At 38.7% G+C, this 27,034-nt stretch overlaps 1 protein-coding gene across 4 annotated transcripts in view; it reads right to left on the minus strand.

Annotated features, from left to right (window-relative positions):
• The window catches only part of LOC136863022 (actin nucleation-promoting factor WASL), a 227,098-nt gene that overhangs the window by 28,906 nt on the left and 171,158 nt on the right, over positions 1-27,034 (minus strand). For all 4 annotated transcript variants that reach the window (XM_067139337.2, XM_067139336.2, XM_067139333.2 and 1 more), the window contains one exon: positions 25,262-25,610. In XM_067139337.2, the coding sequence (XP_066995438.1) occupies positions 25,262-25,610 (349 nt within the window). The remainder of the gene's footprint in view (positions 1-25,261; positions 25,611-27,034) is intronic.

The raw sequence follows: 27,034 nt of genomic DNA on the forward strand, positions 1-27,034 counted from the left end.
AATTAAGGCCATGGCCGCTTCCTTCCCGTTCCTAGGCCTTTCCTGTCCCATCGTCGCCATAAGACCTATCTGTGTCGATGCGACGTAAAGCAACTAGCAAAAAAAAAAACCTAAGTGGTATGTTCCGAGCTGTCAGCGGAGAAATGGCGTGGAATGACATTAGTAGATGAATAAGTTTGAGTGGCATCTTTAAAAGTAGGAGAGATCACAATATGAAGATAAAGTTGGTATTCAAGAGGACAAATTGGAGCAAATATTCATATATAAGAAGGTGAGTTACAGATTGGAGTAGCCTCCCATTGGAGATGTTCAATAACTTTCCAATTTCTTTGAAATCATTTAAGAAAAGGCTAGGAAAACAACAGATAGGGAATCTGCCACCTGGGCGACTGCCCTAAATGCAGATCATTATTCACTGATAGCGAGTACAAATCCATGACTATTGTTGACATTTTTTAATTGTTTGTGGATAACCAGCTGATCGAGCGAAGAGACAAAAAGTAATGCAATGTTTTTAAATTGTACAGAACCACATAAAATAACTTCTGATCAAATTCACTGCTTCATCGCCATACTTTTCATTTCTCGATTCAAAAAGTTGCCATCCGAGCATTCTTATTGGGACAAGCAGGATGATATGAAAAACTTTGTGGAGTGCCAGTTGATGAGGGGGGACAGATTCTCCAGATATGTCAATTTCTCCACTTTGTAAATAATACAATGACAGTACAGGCCAATGAAAAGGGCCAAGCTTGGAAAATGCAGCCAGTAATGGAAATGTAGACAGAAATATGTCAAGTATTTCGTGCCAGAGCAAGATTTGTCATATGATGAGTGCATGGTTCAATATTTCGGCTGGCACAGCTCCAAACAATTTATTCGCGGTAAGCCAATACGGTTTGGTTTTAAACTTTGGTGTCTAAATTCAAAAGATGGTTACTTGGTCAATTTTGTATTAAACCAAGGCAAGGGGCCTAAATCTGAACAAGATTATGAAGGCGTGTTCGGTAAAGCTGCAAGCCCTCTTCTGGTGCTACTAGATGAGATTCCAGAGGAGAAAATGAATCTAAAATACAATGTACACATGGACAATTTATTGAGTGGTGCAACACTGTTCTCATATCTGAACTTTCTTGGATATTCTGCTATTGGGACTATTAGAGAAAATAGAATTCCTAAGGAATGCCCAATGAGAAGCAAAGCTTGTTTTCCAAAAAAGAGAATTGAGTTCATTTGAAACAGCTATGGCTACAAACGTTGGCCACCTCTAGATAAGGTGGAAGGACAATACAGTTGTCACAATGCTGACTACATCATTTGGCACCCAAGAAGTGATTCCAGTGAAGAGGTTTTCTAAGCATCTGAAACAAACGGTAATGGTTTGAAAGACCTAAGTTGATTTCCAAATACAACCTATGACAATAAAATTTGGTGAATGAAGTCAGAACGGTTGATCCGGCAATACTGGCGAAACACAACGCTGCATCTGCGTAGCAGCAGGTTTTGACCACCTGCTCCCAACGTTGTTCAGTTGAGCAGTGTGTGTGTGCCGTGTAAGACCTGTTTGACACAGTGTGTGTTTAGTGAGTTGGTTCTGAACTGCGAACAGGAACATGAATTACCAAAAGATCAATGTACAGTTTTGTTTTAGGCTTGGCAAGACACCAAAAGAAACGCATGCAATGCTGGTACGTGTTTATGAAGATCCTGTCCTTGAAGTGTGTGTACGAATGGTTCACCTGTTTTTGAGGAGGCCGGGAAAGTGTTTCTGACAACCCCCGTAGCGGAAGACCGGCGACCGCCATCAGTGACAAAAACACTGAGAAGGTGAGGACAGGAATCACGATCGATCAGCGATTAACTGTCCACATGATAGCGGATGAACTGCAGATTAACCGTGAATCCGTGTGACAAATCGTTACCCAGAATTTAGGGAAGAGGAAAACATGTTATCGGCTTGTGCCACATCACCTGACTGATGATCAGAAGCAGGCATATTTAGAGGCTTCACAGGATTTCGTTGAAACGGCAGATGCGACACAAAATTTCTTGAACTGTACTGTCACTGAGGATAAACCTGGTGTCGCAGGTAAAGCCCTGAAACAAAACGACAAAGCATGGCATGGTGTTCTCTGGAATCCCCTTGTCGGAAAAAGGTCAGAGCCAAAAAGTCACGCATCAAAACAATTCTCATCACCTTTTTTGACATTCAAGGCATCATCCACCAGGAATTTCTACCCGAGGGAACAACGTTGAATGCTGCATGGTACATTGAAATTTTGACCCGTTTCATGAAACGTCTACGCAGGGTACGACCCCAGTAAGCACAACAAGGTTCATGGTTTTTTATCCATGACAACGCTCGCCCATTCACAGCCAATATCTTCAAACAGTTCATGGCAAAAAGGGGGTGGTGCAACATGAACATCCCCCATACTCGCCAGATCTCAATTCTCCAGCTTCTTCCTATTCCCACGACTCAATCTCGCTTTGAAAGGAAAGAGATTTGACGATATTCCTGACATCCAACGAAACATGACGAGGCTTTTGAACACCATCCCAAAGGAAACCTTCTTGCAAAGTTTCCAGGACATGTATAGCCGATCTCAGCAGTGCATAGTTATGGGAGGGGACTATTTCGAAGGACAGTAAGGTCACTGTAATGCATTGTTCATCTATGTTGATAGTACAGGACTTTTCACCGAACTTTATTGCCACAGGTTGTACAATTCTGGCATGGGCGGTATAGATACAATGAACCAAATTGTTGGCTATTATCGGGACAGGATTCGAGGCAAAAAATGGTACTGGTCCCTGTTTACGTGGCTATTGGATGTAGCTATGCAAAATAGGTGGCTACTGTATAAGAAATCCAGGAATCAGAACACACCACAACAATTAGCCTTCAGGAGGGAAGGAGTCAGTATGTATATGAGAAGGTATAAAATGTTGCCTACAGATTCTGGAAGGCCATCATCTTGTGTAGGATCTCCATCACACTACCATGTTTCAGACAGCATAAAGTACGATAGGACTGATCAACTTGTCCAGCACACAACAGAAAAGAAAAAGAGGAGGTGTGCAAACCATTCTTGTTCTTCTATTGTCATAACAATGTGTTCCAAGTGTGAAGTTGGGCTCTGCATTGACTGCTTCGTTCCCTTCCATACAAGACAGTAAGAGACTGTCATTCTCTATCCCTGTGCCTACTAACGCGTGAGTATTGAAGGTAGGCTTCCATCTGCCTCAGAAAATATTGACTACCGGTACTGTACTTACTCTATAGTGTGTAACTGCATCTGTACTCCTTCATATTATTCTATTGTTCCAGAGAGTCAGGCATCAAACGATACACATGTCTCCCTGTACTGCAAACAAATATTTTTTCCTTTGTTCAATAATTTATTGTTTAGCTGTTGTGTGAATAAAAAGTGATATTCCATACTCTTACAATAAATATTACTAATATATTTCTACACTGTTGTTTTATTACAAACAAAAACTACTTTGTAACCAAAATTCTTCTTCCAAAAATCATTGTTAAGAAATTGGTAGTGCAAGCGCTTAGCGTTGCCATATGACAACGCAAATATCTTATGACCTAGCGGTCCCAACATTCTGAAACTTGTTTTGTTAGTTTATTTTGATCTCAAACATGTGGCAAAATATAATAATATCAGAAAAAGTTAACTGCAGCACTAATGGGTTATTAGCCTATACATTTGTAAGTACATAGATATCCAAGATTTCATACTACATAATATTTTAGACTTCACTATAAATGATACAGAAGAATTAAAACCGTAATTTTTTGGTATGTTCATATACTGTGCATGCTAGTAAAATGGATTTCTACAGGATGAAATTCTATTTGTGTTGTCAAAACCTCATTTTTGGTATAAAGTGTTCTATGTAACTTTAAAATAGAACTGTTGGTATAATTCAACAGTGTATATGCAAGGTCATAGTTATGGGAGGGAACTATTTCGAAGGACAGTAAGGTCACTATCATGCATTGTTCATATATGTTGATAGTACAGGACTTTTCACCAAACTTTATTGCCACAGGTTGTACAATTCTGGCATGGGCGGTGTAGATACAATGGACCGAAATGTTGGCTATTATCGGGACAGGATTCGAGGCAAGAAATGGTACTGGTCCCTGTTTACGTGGCTATTGGATGTAGCTATACGAAATAGGTGGCTACTGTATAAGAAATCCAGGAATTAGAACACACCACAACAATTAGACTTCAGGAGGGAAGGAGTCAGCATGTATCTGAGAAGGGATAAAGTGTGTGTTTGACAGACTGGAAAGTGTTTATGTCCCATTTATGCCATCATCAGCTAACTGCTCCAACCCACTCAGCTATTGTTCAGCAATAAATTATAATATTGTCTGGTTTAAACCAAACAATTTACTTGTTAGAGCTACTATTAAGCACAAAAGTCCAAAACTGGACAACAGCTGGAATGAATGGCTGTGACAATGGTCTGTAACAGAGAAACATAGACACTTCAATACTACCTATTCCCTCACTAGCATATAACATGGCAATGATGAACACAGCATTTAGCTGGCTCCAGTCATAATATTCCATATAATTTACCACCAGTACTCAGAGTAAAATCCTGCTAAAATGCTCTTCAAGGGATCATGTATGTTAACCATGTATTAGGCAGAGGATAAGCCACTGTAAGTAGAGTATAACAGATATACAAGGTACTGATGAAGCATTCAATTGCAATTTTCTCCAAATCTGCATATTTCTGAATTTTAGTTTCCTCTCCTGCATCGTCCCAGTGATGCAATTGTGACTGAATGATGATACTTTATTGTTCTTAATGTTGATGCCGGGATGCCTAATGAATCAGCAAGTTGTTTTCTATTAAGATTGGTGTCTTCATCACACTTCCTTGAGATTTCTAATTTATCCGACAAAAAGAGAGTTTTTTCCATCTGTCACTAATCTTAGTCACACAGAACTTCAACACACCAAGAACAACATCAGACTGAAGCAAAATTTTCCAGAATTATGGAATGTGAGTGCAAGAGAGAAGAGGTAACAAAACAGCGGTCACAGTATTATTAGGTACAGGGATCTAGGCTTAAAGAGCACCGGTAAATGGGACCAATACTTTGCAAAGCCAGCAAGTAAGGGGTGGAATACTTTACAGATTAATGACCCTAACGAGAACTAGTAACAAAATATTAACTTTTCTTCTGAGTGTTGCTGAAAATGAAATGAAAATATTCCATGAATTTAGCATAATATGCAGGATCCGAGTGCAGTATATGGGGTAAATGTGAAATGTTATAAATGTGTCATGTTAAGGAATTTGAGGAAGAAAAAACAATTTTATGTGGGATAGTGTATAGTGCTGGTGCATATATAATTTGCTATAATTTGATTTCACATTTCCGGTATAGGTCTTTCATAATTCACATTTTCTATACAGACCTTTCATATACAATATGAAGATTGAGACTTCTGTATAGTCATGTTCCCTATTCAAACTAGCCAGTCAATAATGTGATCCGAGTTGCCAGGTTTTCAAACCCAATATATAGGACAGGAACAAGCACTTCTCTTCTTGTGCATGGTTCCTCCACTGCAGTGCTACAGTAAAAAACATGCTTGTCACCCACTGCATTTTTAACAGAACTAAAGAACATTTTAATCATTCCTTAATTCACTTTGTTCAATTCTTCCCTTGAAAAATCAGAACACCTTTTCACAGCTCCTCCTCATTCCTATCCATTAATCACTAAGTACCAGATCCTGCGAGCATTGTGAACAGAAGAGGAAGCATGATGACATGAAAGAATCTCATGTTACTGTTGCCACAGAGCAAATGAATGCTTGGTGCAACTCTTGCTTCAAGACCATTGTTTCCTTCTTCACACAATGCAGGGAAGGTGGTACAGTATTCTTGTTATTTGAGACTTATTTACATCTATTTTGAGTATACAGTGTTCAAGTCATACGTACATAACATTTCAAATTAACCCCATATAATGCACTCAAATCCTGCATATTACACTTAATTCATGGAATATTTTCAATTCATTTTCCCAGCATAGAAGACTTGTAATGATGAAAGACATTTCCTTCCTTTCTTTCCCCTGAAGAAAAGGACTATTTATCAGAGAAGATATAAAGCAATTTGTGGAAAGACAGAAAATTGTTTGCACCACAGTAGAACCCCAGTAATTTAAACCTTGAAGATCCAAAATTGTGGATAATTCAAACAGAACCTGTGAGAGGAAAAAGATTAAAATCCAACTTGCTATGTAGATAATGATGTGTGGCCTCCAGAGAGGACTGGTGTAGGTCTTTCTAGTTGACACCCATAGGCAACCTGCACACCTGACTGTGTGACGGAGATGATAATGAGGTAGAGAAAGGGTGAAAACCCGTCTCAGCACATAGACTACTCCTGTCGAATAACACCAAAGGGTCTGCTCAAAGCTTGACGTCCTCATCTGACGGATGAATCCCTATCAACAGCATTGTACGCCCTCACTTCATATGATAACTGTAGAGAGGTTTGAAGTTTTTTTTTGTTAGCTGCTTTACGTCGCACCGACACAGATAGGTCTTATGGCGACGATGGGACAGGAAAGGGCTAGGAGTGGGAAGGAAGCGGCCGTGGCCTTAATTATGGTACAGCCCCAGCATTCGCCTGGTGTGAAAATGGAAAACCACGGAAAACCATCTTCAGGGCTGCCGATAGTGGGGTTCGAACCTACTATCACCTGAATACTGGATACTGGCCGCGCTTAAGCGACTGCAGCTGTCGATGTTTGAAGTTTAATCCAAACATTTGGCACACAATCTAGTTATACGAAATTGTATACCACCACCTCTCCTACCGTGCCAGCCAACACTCTGATCACAAATTATTTTTTTCCACCAACAGGACATGAACCAGCTAACCACAGTATCAGACATAGAAACCTGACATCTTAACTACTGTGGCCACCAAAAGAAAGGATTTAATTATAACACTACTTAAAAATGATTACTTAAGCTAGCATTTAGTGGGACAGAACTGTTTTTCACGAGTTCTCAAGTTATTCACCTGTATTCATTCTCAGAAATGTCACAAATACCATGAGTTGCTCAAAATTATTATGAAATTGAGGATGCCATAGGATAAATGAATGATAATCCTCTTTATGCTTATGTCCGACTCCCTGACTGAATGATCAGTGTGCTGGCCTTCGGTTCAGAGAGGCTCGGGTTTGATTCCTGGGTGGCCTGGAGATTATAACTGCATATGGTTAATTCCTACGGCTTATGGACTGGGCGTTTGTATTTGTCCCAACACATTCCTCTTCATATTCACACAACACATCATACTACCTAAAATGACAAAAACATGCAACAGTGAATGCATCCTTCCTCATAGGCTTGGCGCCAGGAAGGGCACCCGGCCGTAAAACCAAGCCAGATATACATGCGTGACAAAGTTTACACCGTTAAAAATTAAATAATTGAAAAAGAGGTTCAACCTATTCAATACATAAGAGAAAGAAATGTAGTGATTACATTCTTATTTAATAGTAATTATGAATAGGTCGAAACCGGTCCCATCTCTAATTACTATTAAATAAGAATGTAATCACTACATTTCTTTCTCTTATGTATTGAATAGGTTGAACCTCTTTTTCAATTATTTAATTTTTAACGTTAATACTTTCAATACGGAACAATGAAATTTTTATCTTTAAAAGTTCACACCCGCGACCCCACCAGTGTAGAAAAAGGCGGAACAAGAAGAAGAAGAATCCTGATTATGGTTATCATGCATATTTTTTTCTAATAACAATTTGACATTTCTCAAATTAAAAAATATATAAATACTGGTGTTGACAATTCTTATCTTCTAAATCATCCTTGATCCTCATTCTTTCAGAATATGGTAATGGTTTGTGGAACCGTGGGGTGAAAAACAGGTTGGGACTCAATATGTTAACCTGGGAGTGGTGGCGCAGGGTCTTTTGTGACCTGGCACACATTTGTTTTGTTCTATTGCACTTAATTTTAAACTTAGAGACCTCGGCTGCCACATCTCTCCCCACATTCTTGCCTTTTGTCCGAGGTCAGTTGCATTATTGAGAAGGGTGTTCTTTCTAAGGAGGGATTACTGTCTAGCGCTGAAATAAAGAGTCTCGTTGGACCCTGCGTCACCAGTCCCATCATAAGTTATGATTTTCATTTCCATGTTGATGCATAACTCATATAATGGGAATTAATTGAGGGATGTTCCACCATTCAACACAATGTATAAAACATGACATTTATTGAGCGAAAACCGGTTTCGATTCCGTTGGGATCATCATCAGTTCGTGATAATGAAACTAAAAAAATAAAAGGATCCTAATAACAATCAACATGAAAACTGCCCTAAATATATTTACATTGGTTGACATAAAATACATATGACCATAAAACACATTACTATTTACAGAAAGTTCTTGGAACAGGTCACAGATAAACTGCAGTGCGTTTGTACACTGTTGAACAGAGCTTTAGGAAAATGTGTAAAAACTTGAAGTTGCAGAATACTGTGAGGTTCTTATTTATTACAGTGGGTATAAAAGACATATGTTAAAATGTTCAGATATTCTTAGTCGAAACGTTGGTAGATGGTAAAAACATGTATTAAATTTGACGGTCTTGTGAAGTGCCAGTGCTTGCAGTTAAAATGATTAGCTGAAGGGTTGGGGAACATCCTTCGTTGTTATATAACTTCTGCTTTGTTGCTGAAACTGTCAACTGTTATTGTTGTTGAAGTAAGAGTTGAATGATGGTATGGCCTAGGTTGTATGGCCTAGTATCTTAAAAGGTGGAAGTCTGAGGAAAAAGAAAAAGAAATGAGAACTAATGTGTGTGTTCAGATATAATTATTGAAAAGTGGTTTGATAGTACTTACTCCCTTGTCCCTCGCTCTCGTTAAACTGCCGCTAGGAGTGTAGGAGGCACACTGCTCGTTTGTGCTTGCGTGAAGCTTATTGCTGGCTTTGAAAGGTGGGGGGAGGGGTGGTGAGAGAGTGGGGGAGTGATTCGTTGTCGTGTTGTTCTAACTAGATAAGCCTTGATAATAAGGGGATGGATGGTCTCGTAAAGTATGTTAGTTTTCTTGGTGGATTCATTCAGATTGTGATTAAAGTTGACTTGCTGATCCAAAGATATATAAAACATTTCCATGATATTGAACAGAGGTCCCTTTTCCATAATTTGAATGATTTGTAAGTCCTTGTCTATATCGGACAAATTGTGATTGGATTCATGCATGTGTATTCCCATGGCAGAATGCCTGTTATGTTTGACTGCATTAATATATTTCACTTCCACAATCCAGGAACCGTGAATAAATCGAACAAGTTTGGTAAATCAGTATTTACAGATTACAGTGCCAGTCTTGTTTAGCAAGCTATATTGGACAGACAGGGAGGAGCTTTAACACCAGGTACATCAAACGTATCTAGGTAGAACAGCACAACAACGAATCACTCCCCCACTCTCTCACACTCCATCCACAACACAGCCAGTCCAAAGAAAGTCCCCCCTCCCCCCCACCTTTCAAAGCCAGCAATAAGCTCCACGCAAACACAAACGAGCAGTGTGCCTCCTACCCTTCTAGTGGCAGTTTAACGAGAACGAGGGACAAGGGAGTAAGTACTATCAAACCACTTTTCAATATATCCGAACACACACATTAGTTCTCATTCCTTTTCCTTTTTCTTTTTCCTCAGACTTCCTCCTTTTAAGATACTATGCCATACAACCTAGGCCATACCATCATTCAACTTTTACTTCAACAACAATAACAGTTGACAGTTTCAGCAACAAAGCAGAAGTTATGTAACAACGATGGATGTTCCCCCAACCCCTCACCTAATCGTTGTAACTGCAAGCACAGGCACTTCAAAAGACCGTCAAATTTAATACATGTTTTTACCACCCACCAACGTTTCAACTAAGAATATTTGAATAATTTAACATATGTCTTTTATACCCACTGTTATAAATAAGAACCTCACAGTATTCTGCAACTTCAAGTTTTTACACATTTTCCTAAAGCTCTGTTCAACAGTGTACAAACACACTGCTATTATCTGTGACCTAGATCCAAGAACTTTCTGTAAATAGTAATGTGTTTTTTTGTCATATGTGTCTGCAGTTATCTGTGACCTGTTCCAAGAACTTTCTGTAAATAGTAATATGTTTTATGGTCATATGTATTTTATGTCAACCATTGTAAATGTATTTAAGGCAGTTTTCATGTTGATTGTTATTATGGTCCTTCGAATTTCTTTATTTATCGCGAACTGATGATGATTCCAGGGGAATCTAAACCGGTTTTCACTCAAATGTCATGCTTTATATATTGTGTTAAATGGTAACATCCCTCAATTAATTCCCATTATATAAATCTCACCAGTCCCATTCGTCGGAAGTACCACAGTAGCAGTGTTTATTACTTGTGTAATCATGTTAGGAATTCATTCAGTCAATCCCTTATCGCTGAAATGATTTATGAAGGGTGTGAGGCAAGTGCGTTATGTCTTTGACAGTCTGTGGAAGAGGAAGAAGTTTTAGTGAGAGTGAGGATGAGGATGAGAGTGAGGAGTAGACTCTAACAGTGATATGCGAAAGAGCACTAATGAAGTAGTAAATATTAGTCATGATGATTTACCTCTTTTTCAATGGTTTTGGACCATAACAGGAAAGGATATGTTATAAACTCCTCCTCCTAAAGACTCCTGTACTTGAATCCGCAACATTGTCACTCAATTACGGAGCAATTATTTCCCGTAGAGTGATTATTTTGGAAGAACCCCTCCACACCACTCACGGATATACTGCAGGAACAGCATTGTGTAGCTAGCAGAATCTAAGCCTGTCAGCTGAATTATGCAAGATAAGGTGTTTAATAAAGATTATCTCTGTGTGTGACTAATTTTTATTTTTATATGCTGTGAAGTATTGGATATATACTTTTTTTTCCTGATAAAATATCATGCTGTTCATTTAGTAAACCTAATAGATCATATATGATGCATAAAAATTAGTAATTTTGTTATCAGAGGAAGTTCCATCATAGTGGTGAGAAAGTACCCCACGCCACCTCTCACATTGCACCGACAATGCCACCTGTCCAGGGTTAAAAAAAAAGTAATTTAGATAAAAATTATGGTAAATAAAAGTTTAACCAGAACCACAGTGACAGGGGTAGTCATACACTAATTACACACGAGTAGGTGAGAACAGAACCCATAAACCATACAGCCCAGTAAGGGCCTTGGCCTTGCCAAGACTACTGCTGTCCACCCAGATTGGAGTACATCAATGTTTTGCCTGGCTTTTACGATTGAGTTACGGTATGCTGTCTCTCATATCAAACAGTTTTTCAGTGGACCACACTAGGCTGAGTTATCATGCAGATCATAAATGAAATTCCAGGATGAGCGAAGACTTGAACTCTGTGTTTGTAGGTAAGAGATGCTCCTTAGTTAAAGAAAGAACATTATGAAATTAAGAAATGTGATAACAGTTGTAAATATACAGCAAATTTCTGAGCAAAAATGTAAGTCATAAGCTTTCATTATAATAGAGTATTACAAAAACTCAGACCCTAATTGCGTTTACCTTTCTGAAGGCATTATGAACTCATTAGCATAAATACGAACTACAGTTTGGCCACCGTGGGAACACAATAGCGAATACATCCCCCCCACATAGGGCTGGCATCAGGAAAGGCTTTCAGCCATAAAACAGAACAAAATCCGTACAAAGTGCTTACCTCAGGCAATTGTGAAAAGGCCAGGAAGAAGATTTTTCTTTTTTACAAGTTTTCTCACGTCGCACCGACACAGATTGGTCTTTTGGCGATGATATGACAGGAAAGGGTTAGGAGTGGGAAGGAATCGGCCATGGCCTTAATAAGGTATAGCCCCAGCATTTGCCTGGTGTGAAAATGGGAAACCACAGAAAACCATCTTCAGGACTGCCAACAGTGGGGTTCGAACCCACTATCTCCCGAATACTGGATACTGGCTGCACTTAAGCGACTCCAGCTATCGTGCTCAGTGGAAGAAGGAGAGGGGCTATAGTTTGTGTGAAGATATCATCCACTAGTAGTTTGTTACGTGGACAGGTATCCCATTTACAGACTTCCAATGGCAACCTTATGATATGAGGAATATATTGAAGAAGTACAGCTGCTTAAGAGGCGGCCGGAGCTGGAACGGCCGGCCACCAGCTCAGTAGTTGTTGTAACATGGGTCAAAAGTTTGTAAGAGTTTCTATAAGGAAACGGAACAAGGTAAAATTATTTGTTTTTATAGCGTACGGTAGTCTGTGATACACTTCTCATTAGTGTAAAATCATTTTAAAAAGAAATGCAAGTATAGTTATAAAATGGTAGTTAAAATAACGAATCTCCATATGAAATTGAGCTCTGAACCGCGGTTTTCCTAAACTTGTTTTAAGTCAAGATGGTGTTCGAATTAGAAGCAAACTATACCGTAGGGAAGTTAATTTTTTTCTCTAAGCGGCTACTTTAACATACTTCAAAATTATGGATTCTTTATATATTTAATCGTGATTTTAATAAAGCTCTGCTTATTGACTTCCGAGTGTCGGCCGAATTCTAGTGCTGGTAGTTCAGCAGCCAGTTTCCGTCAGATGCCGCAGCATCACAAAGCCTTGTCCTTGAAGAGGGATGATGACAGATTAGTTCTTACCCATGCAGGGATGTGGTGAGTGAGATCTTCAGCTGCTATCAGTTGCTTCCTCACCCTTGCTTCATAACAAGCGGCAGTGGACACGCTGACAATACTTCGTTACTCGCTAGTTGTGGTATGACCTTTCAATAGCACGTTATATTTTTTACCGAGTGCAATGGAATGGCAAAATGCTTGATTTGTAATAAGACATTAAACTTTATTAAAACTTTTAACACTGGGCGAGTTGGCCGTGCGGCTGTGAGCTTGCATCCGGGAGATAGTGGGTTCGAAACCCACTGTCGGTAGCCCTGAAGATTGTTTTACGTGGTTTCCCATTTTCACACCAGGCAAATGCTGTGGCTGTACCTTAATTAAGGCCACGGCCGCTTCCTTCCAACTCCTAGGCCTTTCCTATCCCATCGTCGCCATAAGACCTATCTGTGTCGGTGCGACGTAAAACCACTAGCAAAAAATATTAACATTCATCGACATTATTCTTTAAAACACGCCGAAGAATATGACAAATATGTTGGTGAAGAACACCATGAAATTGCGAATGAACTTATGCGAATGCCTTATCTGAGGTAGATGTTACCTGACTTTAATGAATTGTCTTTGTTATATTAGTGACGCAATGATGCTTACTATTCAAAATAAGACAATTAACTTATTTTTATTGGTAATTGTAGGTCGGAGGTGAATCGTCAGTTCGAATAAGCTACAACATATCTTACTAAAAGAATGGCTAAATGGCATAACGTTACAGAAAGAGATGCAGTAATGGTTGAGAATCCGCATACTGAATAAGTTAGTAGTTGCTAGTAGAATAAGAATAAATTGCTATAAATATACGTTGTTCCTCTTTCAGTTGTAGCCTATTACAATATGGGCAGTGGCGGTTCTAGATACTTAAAAACCGAGCTGGATAGCTGCAGTCGCTTAAGTGCAGCCAGTATTCAGTATTCGGGAAATAGTAGGTTCAAACCCCACTTGCAGCCCTGAAGATGGTTTTCCGTGGTTTCCTATTTTCACACGAGGCAAATGCCGGGGCTGTACCTTAATTAAGGCCACGGCCGCTTCCTTCCCACTCCTAGCCCTTCCCTCTCCCATCGTGTCGGTGCGACGTAAAGCAACTAGCAAAAAAAATTAAATTGGGGGGGGGGGGGGGCTGTTTGGAATTGAAAGTCTTGGTAACTGAATTCAAAAGAAAAGTAACCATGTTTATGAAAATACAATCAAGAATATAACCGTTTTTCAGTTGCAGTGAGGTGGTGGTGATTATTGTTTGGTTTTTTGCTAGGGGCTTTACGTCGCGATTATTGTTTTAAGAGGAAGTACAACTAGGCAACCATCCGCTATATAACTCTAATCAGAGAGAAAAAATGGAAGGCGTCCGACACTTCGAAAAATGAAGGTATTGGCCTAGGAAAGACAAGGGCCACGAAGGGCGTGAAAATGAAAGACTCCATAGGTCTCCTTACGTAATACCGTCGGGGTCGGAAAAGAACAAGAGTTGACTAAATGTGGTTGGATAAGATAGATATTTAGATGCTGTAACATTTATTATTTAAAACTTATACGAAAACATACGACTTCAAATCCGTCTTTGTAAAGACAAAGAGACTCTCACAACGGCTCGAAGGTTGGAACGCAGGCCTTCTGCCCCTTGGCAGGTTCGATCCTGGCTCAGTGTGGTGGTATTGGAAGGTCGATACGTTAAAGAACTCTTGCGGGACAACATTCCGCCACCTCTGCGTCTCCGAAAACAAGTTATTTTATCGAATTCAAATTTTAACACAATATGCAATGGGATGTTTTATACATTGTTTATATATTTCAGAACTGTTTGTTTTCAAGGGAAAAAAAACTGTTATAAATTTGCAAGGCTTTTTTTTTTACTCAGGGTTGTTGGAAAATTCCGTTCTGGGTCGCGTTACAATCTTTATCGCATGTCCAAAGTATCACTGTGTGACTAAAAAATGCGTAAGTGAATTCATCTGTTATATCAGTTTGTATTTTCATTGGATAGAATTATATTACGTATCACTTACTGGCGGGTACAGGGAAAGACGTGAGGCGGGGACGGGGTTTATACACTACTTCATTTCAGCATCGGAAACAGTATCCGGCGTGCTGGCCGTTGGTCACAAGGGTCCCAGGTTCGATTCCCGGCAAGGTCGGGAATTTTAACCATAATTGGTCAATTTCTCTGGCATGGGGGCTGGGTGTATGTGTCGTCTCCATCATCATTTCATCCTCATCACGACGCAAAGGTCGTCGCCTACGGGAGTTAAATCAAAAGACCTACCTGCATCTGGCGAGCCGAACTTGTCTTCGGACACTCCCGGCACTAAAAGCCATAAGCCATTTCATTTATTTTTGTCGGAAACAGTACCTTATTTTGACTGCTTTGCTCAGCACTAACCGATTCTCAATAATTTCCTGGAATGTTTCGCATTCCGTACAAATGTCAACACCATCAGCTCCTTGCAAGTACTGTATCACAACTTCCTGGTGACAGACTATGTGACGCTGGAGGGTGAGAGGGGAATCGCTCGTTCGGCCTTGGCCTTTCTTACTGCCATCTATGCACCCACGATGTAACTATCAGTTAGTTGTCGACATCAACGAGACTAGTGGCGATATTTTGAAATAAAAGATGGATCTGGAGCTGACTACGGCCGCCTCTTAATACACTATACTGCATAGTACAAGTTATTTTTCTCAGGTCCATGCATATCCCATATGTGCATGTATGTACATATGCATGTAGTCACATGTCCAGATATGGAATCAGGGATGATGCAAGATGAAATGATACAGCATGCTTTTCATGGATGGATGCTCAACCTGATGCCAACCTGAGTTGACAAGCAAATGAAGATGAAATAAATGATAGTGAATGAAATTGCATAAAGAGCTGGAAGGAATAAGCTGGGGCCTATGAATAGAAACTGTACTGGCATTTGCCTGGAAATGCAAATGGGATACCACAGAAAACTATTATCCAACCCACTAGTCTCCTGTATTATTATTATTATTATTATTATTATTATTATTATTATTTACCACACATCATACAGACTTCATGGATGGTCTAGTGAAAAAGGGCAAGCCCCACAAACATTAGCTGCTTCACAGACCCACTAAGCTAATATTTACAATAATTACATATCTACACTCGTACAGTAATTTATTCACTCGATAACACACTAACTTTCAGTCCTGTTCATGTACACACAGAGATTAACCACCAGATATGTGAGGAGCGGCCATAGCAACCAAGTTGGTAGGAGGTAGTAGGGGTAAATGGGGGGACAAGATGAACGCCTCTGCGGACAGAGCAAAAGGATGGGGAAAGGCAGTGAAAAGGGTCAAGGTTAATGGAGCCGGCGAGTGATTTTCGAAGGAAGATCATGTCAGTTCTTTCGACAATGGTTTCTATCGAGTGGAGGTTAGCCGAATGAAGAAGGTTCGTGCATGATACAGATCAATGAATTTTTGTTCCCATCAACATTAAGTGTAGTCATTATATTGTTAACAGATCCAGTATTCTAAACATCAATACTGTATAATATCTTGGGATGCTGTACATGTAGCATATGCAATCTATATATATAAAATAACTTGTCCTGACTGACTGACTGACTGACTGATTCATCATCGCCGAGCCAAAACTACTGGACATAAAGAGATGAAATTTTGGGGATATATTCATATTAAGACGTAGGTGCTCGCTAAGAGAGGATTTTTGGATATTCCTTCGCTAAGGGGGTGAAAACAGGGGTGAAATTTTAAAATGAGTTGCTCTATATCTCAAAACTTTAAAAGTTTACAGATGTAAAAATTGGTATTTAGAATCTTCTTTAAAAATAAGGAAACACGTATTTTTTGTTTTCAGAAAATCCCAATAGGAGGGGTGAAAAAGGGTGAAAATGGGGGAAAAATGGGTTGAATGCCTTTAATCAGGATACCGGTGACTATATCTCAGAAACTGAAGATATTACAGACCTGAAAATTGGTACTTTTGATCTCTTTTAAAAATAAAGAAACACGTAATTTTTTGTTTTTGGAAAATCCAATTAATGGGAGGGTGAAAAGGGGGTGAATTTTTAAAATGAGTGAATCTATATCTCCAAACTTTTAAAGTTTGCAGATGTAAACATTGGTATTTAGAACCTTCATTAAAAATAAAGGAACACGTATTTCTTTGTTTTCGGAAAATCGCAATAGGAGGAGTGAAAAGGGGCTAAAAAGTGGTTGAATGCCTTTAATGAGGCTACTTATATATCAGAAACTGAAGATATTACAGACCTGAAAATTGGTGTTTGCGATCTCCGTTAAAAATAAAGAAACACGTATTTTTTTTTGTTTCTGGAAAATCTAATTTGGGGGGGGGGGGGGGTGTGAAAAGGGAGTAATATTTTAAAATGAGTGTATCTATCTCAAAATTTTTAAAGGTTATATATGTGAAAATTGGTATTTAGAATCTCCTTTAAAAATAAATAAACACACGTATTTTTTCGTTTTTGGAAAATCCAAATATTGGGGGGTAAAAAGGGGGGAGGGTAAATTTTTTAAAATGAGTGTGTATACATCTTAAAACTTTAAAATTTACAGATGTAAAAATTGGTAGTTAGAATCTCCTCTAAAAATAAAGGAAAACGTATTTTTTTTTCCTGTAAATCCCAATAGGAGGGGTGTAAAAGGGTGAAAAATGGGTTGAATGCCTTTAATGAGGATACATATATCTCAGAAACAAAAGATATTACAGAACTGAAAATTTGTATATGGGATCTCCTTTAAAAATAAAGAAACACGTATTTTTTAGTTTTGGAAAATCCAATTAATGGCGGTTAAACAGGAGTGACAAATTGGGTGAATTTTTGAAAGACTATATCTACAGAATATCTTGGAAACGTAAAATGTTACAGACGTAAAAAGTGGGTGTTTGTAATCTCCTGTAAATCTAAAGAAACATAGGTGTTTGGAAACTCCACTTAAGGGGAACTCAAAAGGGGTGAGATTTTAAAATGAGAATTTTTACAGTGTATCTCAAAAAACTTAACATGTTACAGAAGTGAAAAATGGTATTTTTTATCTCTATTAAACATAAAGAAACGTGTATTTTTAGCTTTCGGAAATACCACTTGGGTGGAGGGGGGGGTAAAAGTGACTGAAAATGGTGTTGAATTATTTTAATTAGGCTACTGATATCTCAAAAATGAAGATGTTACAAACGTGAAATTTGATATTTGCAATCTGCTTTAAAAATAAAGAAACACGTATTCTCGGACAATCCAATGAAGGGGGGGGGGGGAGGGGTGAAAAAATTGAAAAATTAATTGAATTAATTGAATGAGAATACATACATCTAATAAAAACTAAAGTTGTTACAGACGTGAAAATTTGTATTTGGATCTCCTTTAAAAACAAAGAAAAACGCGTTTTGGGGGGAAACCATTTTGGAGGGCGGGAGTGTAAAGGAGTTGAATTCCTTTCATGAGGACACATAAATCAAAAACTGAAGAAGTTAGAGTCGTGATAATTGGTATTTAGAAGATCCTTTACTATTAAAGAAACAAGTATTTTTTGCCGGAAAATTCACTTGGGGGGGGGGGGAGTAGTGTGAAATGAAGTGAAAAAAGTAAATTATTTTTATGGGGATACTTATATCTCAAAACTGAAGGTAATAGACGTGAACATTGGTGTTTGAAATCTTCTTTAAACATAAGAAACAAGCCTTCTTTTAATTTGTTTGGGGGGGGGGGGGTGCCGGTAAATAAACTTAACGGCGGTGGGGTGTAGAAGGAGGTGAGACCAATTGATTTTACTGTTCTTAATGTACTTATAAGGATCCTCGGCAGCGCGCCGGCCTCTCACAGCTGGGTTCCATGGTTCAAATCCCGTTCACTCCATGTGACATTCGTGCTGGACAAAACGGAGGCGGGACAGGTTTTTCTCCGGATACTCCGGTTTTCCTGTCATCATCCATTCCAGCAACACATAATAATAATAATAATAATAATAATAATAATAATAATAATAATAATAATAATAATGTTCCGGACCGTCGTCAAATGTGCGGACCGCGCTGGAAACGGCTCCTGGACGGGTAATGACTAAGAATGCAGTCCGGCCGCGGGTTCAGTGCCTTCTAGGCAACCAATATGACACCACGCCGGATCTCCTGAAGGATTTTATCCATATTAAAAATGATTATAGGAAAAGATGGCAAAGATTTACGGACCCAACTGACCGGGAGGAATACCTGAGCCTAGCCCGGGAAGTACGAAATCGATTGCTGGAAAAGAATATTGAAAAATGGGAGGAAACATGCCGTAATCTAATAGAAAACGAGTCAGATCGGGAATTTTGGTGGGTTCTCGCAGAAAACAAGCCAGACCGCGAATTTCGGCGGATTATATATCTTAAACAATAAGCATTCAATTATAAATTTCAGTATAATACCGTAGCGAAGCACGGGTATCTTGCTAGTCTTTCAATAAAAATGCTAAAAACCTAACACATTTTGTATCTATTACACTGTATCTTGTAGTCTACTGCTTAATACGTAGTCGCAATAATACATGGTTAAAGCACAATCACTTAAGGAGTGGTTTACCAGCACTTTACTTTAGTTTCTAAATTTATTTCCCTTTATCTGAAGTGTCACTACTTATTTAACACTAAGGAAATTTGGTCGAGGCTTCAGGTATTAAAAAAAAAAAAAAGACACAAAATTATTCCTCAGTGTTTCAAAGGATCACAAGCAACCAAATTTTTGGTTTTGTCAATGTAGGCCTACAAGTACTTTTATTATTATTATTATTATTATTATTATTATTATTATTATTATTATTATTATTATTATTATTATTATTAATGATTTACAAAGTGTGATCAATACATTATTTGTTAGTAACAGAAGTGATTGATGCTCCTTTTTTAACCCATTCTGCTCTTACTACCCATGAATTACGAAGGTTGGAACTTAAATAGTGGGAACGACAGATACAAAAGAGTTAAATGTTAGCAACCTTTACTGTCATTCAATGTAGTCACCAGCGTTGTGTACAAAGTATTATGTACGTCTGAACTGTGACAAAGAAATTTACTTTCATTAGGAAGAGGAAGCGGTTGCCTCTCTGAGATTACATAATACAATGAGTCCACTACAGGCTTTTTTCCAAAGGCTTGTATTCCTGCATAACAGACAGACTTTGATTGAGCATAGTCTGCAGAGACACCACAATGTGCATCCATACATACTGTACTACTTCATTACAGGTCATTGTACCTTTTGACATTCAGTCTGCAAGCCTCTGTGAATTTCCTAAACACCTCCACCAGATCAGTGGGAATATGGAAAAGATCTGGCGATGGTTTCCCTTGATATAGAGAAGGCATTAGGTAGTGCTAATAGAGAAAAGGTGTAGGGAAACCCTGGAAAGAAAACGATGTGGAAGGAAGTCAAGGGAAATAGTGAAAGCAATGTATAAGAATTGTTTCAGTTGTGTCCACACTCCAGTGGGGAGAACAGATTGGTTTAGAAACCAAACCGGACTAAGACAGCGATAGGTATTGTCTCCACGTATGCTTATAAATGTTATGGATGAAATTCTAAAGGAATTTGTCTCCACGTATGTTTACAAAGGTTATGGATGAAATTCTAAAGGAAACAAAGGCAAGATATGGAGGGGATATGTTAATATTGTTGTTTGCAGATGACTGTTATCTGTAGATGACAATATTGAGAGATATGGTATGAAAATCAGCATGGAATCATTAGATCAGGGGACAAAACCTTGAGTTGTTGAATTACTTCAAATATTTAGGAAGTGAAATAATGCATAATGCAAGGTTGGGTAAGTTCAGTAGAAGGGTACAAGTGGAAAAATATGTTCTACCAGAATGTAAGAAACCTGGTGGGGAACAGAGAAGTTCCTATGAAATGTAAAGAGATAACATACAAGATGTACTATACCCCTATATTAACGTATGCATCAGAGAATTGGACTTTGACAGCAAGAAATGAGAGTAAAATTGAGGCCAGTGAGATGAAGTTACTGAGGAGTATGGTAGGGAAGACAAGGAGAGACAGCGTAAGAAATGTTGAGGTCAGAAAAGAGATAGGGGTAGAAAAACTGATTGAGAGGATGGAAAAGAATAAATTGAGATGGTTTGGACATGTTATGAACATGGAGGGGGAAAGGATACCAAAACAAATGCTGGAGGCTAAGATAGAAGGAAAGAGGGCAAGAGGGAGATCCAGAGCAAGATGGATGGTCTCTGACAAGAACAGTATAAGAAATAGAAGACTGGACTGGAATACAAAAGAAGATGAGTGGTGGAAGGAGAGGCAACAATGGAGAAGTGCCATCAACACCCTGACCTGGCAGGAGCTGTACAAGGGGAAATGAAAATGATGATGGATGATATGAAGAGGAAGAATGCAACTATGCAGATAATTCTGCAAATTCTTTTGGTATCTTTGAAAAACTGAATGCTTTAAATCACCCCCATACAGGGGCACTTCTCCACCTTTGCCTCTCCTTCCACCTATCCTCTTCAATAATTGTACTCCAGTCTTCTTTTTCTTTTGATGTTTGTTGGGAAAATATTAAGAAAGAAAGAAAGAAAGAAAGAAAGAAAGAAAGAAAGAAAGAAAGAAAGAAGGAAAGAAAGAAAGAATAAATTAATTTATTAGTTTTTAAAAACTATGGAAGAGGAAAATGAAGGATGAGGCAAACATTGTTTCACTCTGTTGCATCAGCCTTTCACCCCCCCACCATGGAAATTTCTTTCGTGAAATAGAATTTGTTTTTGAAGATAACTTACAACTTGTCACCTGGTTTGAGAAAAATCAAAATAATAATATAAATAAGTGTGTATATCTTTTAAGATTATTCAACACCAGTGCTGTATCTGAATTTACATCTGCATAAGAAGATAGCTTTACAGGCTTGTTTTGTGAAAACATATTGACAGTAAAATTCAGCAGCATGGAATAAACTGAATTTCAAATATCAAGAAAAGATTAATATTCCCTTCCTATAAGCAAAACTCAGCAATTTTAATTCGATTTGCAACTTCATATTTGTGTGTGAAGCTGGTTTATTTTTGCCACTGCTATCATAAAGAGTATGTATCAACTGAAAACTAATGTGGAAAGGGAAATGAGGTTAGCTTTGTCCAATTTGATTTCAAGATCTGAGAAAATGTGCACTGATCAGCAGGTTCATCTGGCGCAATGATTACGATTGGTTGGATTTGTTCAGATATGCAACTGTTCCCTGTAAATTTAATATATTATTTTGTAGGGTTAAATATAGTTTTCATTTATTTTACCCACATTACCAAACTTCTGTAATAAAGTGTAAATGTTAAAGATGCTTTGACTTACAGCGCCATAGGATAATCTGTATTTGGCAAGGATGTCATGAACTGACAAGGTCTGGGGAACCACTGCCTTGACACGTTGGTGACGTGTTTATTGCTTTTCTGAGACATACTTTTGAAACGGCATTTGTGCTGTAGAAATTGATATAATTCGGAAATTATTGACTTGTATTCCACTATTACTTCCTGCGTAGCTTTGCTCACAATATTTATTTGGTTTCGTCATTGAGGCTATGCTCTTATATTGCTTTAATGTTTTCTCCTGTAATTCTTTTTTTTTTTTTTTTTTTTTTTTTTGCTATGGGCTATACGTCGCACCGACACAGATAGGTCTTATGGCGACGATGGGATAGGAAAGGCCTAGGAGTTGGAAGGAAGCGGCCGTGGCCTTAATTAAGGTACAGCCCCAGCATTTACCTGGTGTGAAAATGGGAAACCACGGAAAACCATTTTTAGGGCTGCCGATAGTGGGATTTGAACCTACTATCTCCCGGATGCAAGCTCACAGCCACGCGCCTCTACGCGCACAGCCAACTCGCCCGGTCCTGTAATTCTTAAAATTGCCTCTTGTATGTTCTATTGCCCTAACTTGTGGTGTAACGCTGAGAACGAGTCTCTCCCTTTCCTCTCCTTCTTCGGTCAAACACGGAGCATGGACCCTTCCTTGTTGGAGGTCCGTGCTGATTATAGGCATGGGACGCAATGAGTACTCGCTGGAGCACGATGGAGTCAAGACGTGTTTCGCTCTCACTTCTAGATCGGGTTCCGATCTACCACATGGATACAGGATAACAGAGTTCTGCATAAGGATTTCGTCCTTAGTGCTGCCTTATTAGACTCGGGGAACGTCTCAATTTTTTCATTATGAATTTAGTAACTTCAAGTATATTCCATTTATGTGAGTAATGGATGTTAACATGCTTCTGCAAACTCCAACACTGCAGTAAGCCTCTTCTTCATTTCTATCTTGCATCTGCTTCCCACTGCATGAAGAAAAATGAGTTGAAAGTCAGTCATCATCAGAATCGTCGTGAGTCTTGAATGTGTTAGGTCGTCCCACTATTCCATTTTAGGTTATCTTGGTTTTCTGTAAGTTGGGTTTCCAAATTGTACTTAGTTATACCTCCAAACCATTTCGTAAAGGAAAGTGTGTGATTAATTGAAATAAGTTACAGATTAATACTTTTGAGCAATTCTATGAAACTACTCTGTGTATAATTTTTAAAACTACGTGAGATTTCACTTCGGTACCAGTCTTGATTCGTTTTTATTTCTTGTCAACTTCTGTTTCTCCTTATTTTATTTTTACCAAGTAGTTGTAAATTTATTCTTTTTCCCTTAATACCTTTCTTGTTGGACCATACTTGTTTTGGTTCATGTTTTTGTGGTTGACAAGTTCTCTTGGCGTGTTTACGTCACCATGGTAACTGGTTGCCTTGGTGATAGTGATTGTTTCATATTGTTTAGTGGAGTTGTGATTTTTAATGATGTGTGCGGATATTGTCCTGCTTCTTGGTGATTTTTCGTCTAGCTATCCTTACTTTAATGTAATTTTATTTATCCCTCTTCCTCTTTGGTGCTTATATTTTTCTGGCCTTCTATCAGTTTAAGCCTGCCATTTTCTGATTCACGAGGCAAGTACTGGAGGCCGTGTGGAATCTCCGTGGTGATCATTTATTCTGCCTAGGTGTTTTCAGAGTCATAAAAATGTTGGTATAAGTTACAGAAATACTGTCAAAAGAACATTTTACTATTTGTTTTACGTCACACCGACACAGATAGGTCTTATGGCGACGATGGGATAGGAAAGGCCTAGGAATAGGAAGGAAGCGGCCGTGGCCTTAATTAAGGTACAGCCCCAGCATTTGCCTGGTGTGAAAATGGGAAACCACGGAAAACCATCTTCAGGGCTGCCGACAGTGGGGTTCGAACCCACTATCTCCTGAATACTGGCCGCACTTAAGCGACTGCAGCTATCGAGCTCGGTAAGGAACATATTACTGGAAGATGAGATGCATGAACCATGTTAAAAATTTCACACGAGTTTTTGGTTGCTTGGAAGTTATGCAAATATATCATTTAATTTTATTTCTCCGTCTGGACAGTACGTTAAGTTTTTTTTTTTTCTTTACGTCGCACCGACACAGATAGGTCTTACGGCGACGATGGGACAGGAAAGGGCTGGGAGTGGGAAGGAAGCGGCCATGGCCTTAATTAAGGTACAGCCCCTAGCATTTGCCTGGTGTGAAAACGGGAAACCACGGAAAACCATTTTCAGGGCTGCCGACAGTGGGGTTCGAACCTACTATCTCCCGAATACTGGATACTGGCCACACTTAAGCGACTGCAGCTATCGAGCTCGATACATTAAGGTTTAATCTCCTGAATTAATTTATTGTAACTTAGTTTTGGGTGGTTTTTCTTTCCTTGGACGTTTTCCCTGCTAGAAATGGTTTTATTCTAATTTAATAAAATAAATACGTAAATTATGTTTACTATGAAAAACTAGTTTCCTTTAATTGTAGATTAGCAATTTATTGTCGTAGCAAGATTTATTTCGATTCATGGTCTCTGGGTAATAATTGTCTTGCTTAAGGCAAGTGTTAAGGGTTTTAACTTGTTATTTTGGTTCTTGGTATTTATATTTTCTTGTCTACATTTGATTTCTACTGCTGAGAGTCGGTAAGGCAGTAGAGCCTTAACCTCTTTTCCAGAATATCTTTAAAGTACGAATGGGCCAATTACAAAGATAAGGCCAATACACAAATAAACACGGTATACAGTTCATTTATAACTGATAATTTACAATGCTTTGACTTTAAGGAAATTCTTTAACATGCCAGTAATATCACTGACATGGTAATTAATTCCCCCAAGCTTTGTAAACTCATGCAAAGTTGATCTCAAGGTTGAAGAAACATTGATATTCAGGTTCTAATTTAAATTTCTTTTATTTTTAGTCTACTGTCCTCATAGAGGTATCTCTATAACTCTATACGACAACTCAAAAATCATGATATATTATTTTAACAGTCCCCAACCACAACCTGCATTAGTGAAGAATGGTTACATTGTTGTAAGAAAATTATTTTCGACTAAAGAGGTTGTGTTCCTTACCTGTGGTCTGTGGCCCAGGAATATTCTGAGGTGGTCGAGACTGAGTTGGCGGTGGAGGTCCAGCCGTTGCAGGTGGTTGTGAGGGTGGTGGTGGTGGAGGCAGGGGACCAGTACGAGATGGTGGTGGAGGCGGCGGTGGAGCTGACCTCGTCTGATACGGATAGGCACTTGTGCTACTGGGAGTAGTTCGAGCTGGTACAGGTGGAGGAACACTCGTAGGCTGACCATGTGTTGCAGTAGGATAGACAAACTCCTCCTTAACAGCATCGATGCCACCGTGGCGATTAATAAAATCGTAGATGAATTCACGAGTCTCCTTATCCTGCAACTGACTGTCTGACACACCAGCCTGCAAACAAATAAAATGACAACAGGCAAAGTAAGCTAAACAGATAACTAAAACTGCCTGAATAGGAATGCTGAAAAAGTAGAAAAGCAACTAGAATTGATATGATTTCTGGAGATATACTTAAGGCAATAAGTTGGGATACAGTATCATATCTGAAGTACTTATTTTATTACTATTTGCATGAAGGAGCTATACCAAATGAATGGAGAGTTGCTATAGCAGCCACAGTGTCTAAAGAAAAGGGTGATAAACATTAAGGCGATAATTAGAGGCCGGTCAGCTTGATGAGTTGCATGTAAGCTTTGGAAAAGCATTCTTTCTGATTATATTAGACATGTTTGTGTAACTACTACCTGATTTGATAGAAGGCAGTTTGGGTTTTGGAAAAGTTATTCCATTGAAGCTCGACTTGTAGGATTTCAGCATGATATAGCAGATTTTTAGATTCCAATCAAATGAAGTGCATCGTGCTTGACCTATCTAAGGCTTTTGATAGGGTAGATCATGTGAGACTACTGACAAAATGTAGTGCAATTGGACTAGACAGAAGAAAGACTGAATGTCTGGCTATATTTCTAGAAAATAAAACAAGAATTAGAGTAGGTGAAGCATTATCTAGTCCTGCAATCATTAAGAGGGGAATTTCACAAGGCAGTATTACTGGACCTTTATGTTTCCTTATTTACATGCACACACATGCACTAGCTGCTCGATTTCTGGAAATGGAGGTGCCAGAACTGTAACCTTTCAGGAGGGGGTATTCCAAATTATTGGCCTGAAAACAAGAAATGTTTGGTTATACAAAAACTTAAACATTTTATTTAATTCCAAATTTTATTTTACAAAACAAGTACAAAAATGTGTTGTAAAGTAATAAAAGCAGTTAAATAAAGAAAAAAAAAGCACAGTTTCATGATTGTTTAAGTTATCTGCCCATCCTGAAAGATACAACATGTTTTCATCATACTTCTTGTCTCTTGACCTCTCCTTACTCCTGACAATTAATGCTGAATAATGCCCAGACACAAGCCAAGAGTCAACATACTTAGCGAGGTTAAAGAGCCAAAGAGGAGGTTCATTGATCTTAACAAACAATGGGTCAGAAACTGCTGAAATATTCAGTGATGATCTCAATGGTGTGATAATGAGGTTCGTCTGTTTATTTTTCACATTCACTCAACGATATGGCTACTGAATAGACCAACTGTCTCAATGGGATGAGACTTACCGGGAACACTCTGGAGTGGAGATACTCTCAGAATCCTGTAATTAGTTGCCTTTCATTGAGCTTGAACTTGGAGGCAAGTTTCCTCATTTCATTTTCCCCAACGTTCAAACAATTTGTGGCCAGGTTTTTCCCTCCATTACTTTGGTGGTGTCAGCAAGCTGAAAGTCTTTCTCACTGAGCAGGTTAGTTTCAATAG

Source organism: Anabrus simplex, chromosome 2 (genome assembly GCF_040414725.1).
Source record: "Anabrus simplex isolate iqAnaSimp1 chromosome 2, ASM4041472v1, whole genome shotgun sequence".
In the NCBI taxonomy this organism is placed as follows: Eukaryota; Metazoa; Arthropoda; class Insecta; order Orthoptera; family Tettigoniidae; genus Anabrus; species Anabrus simplex.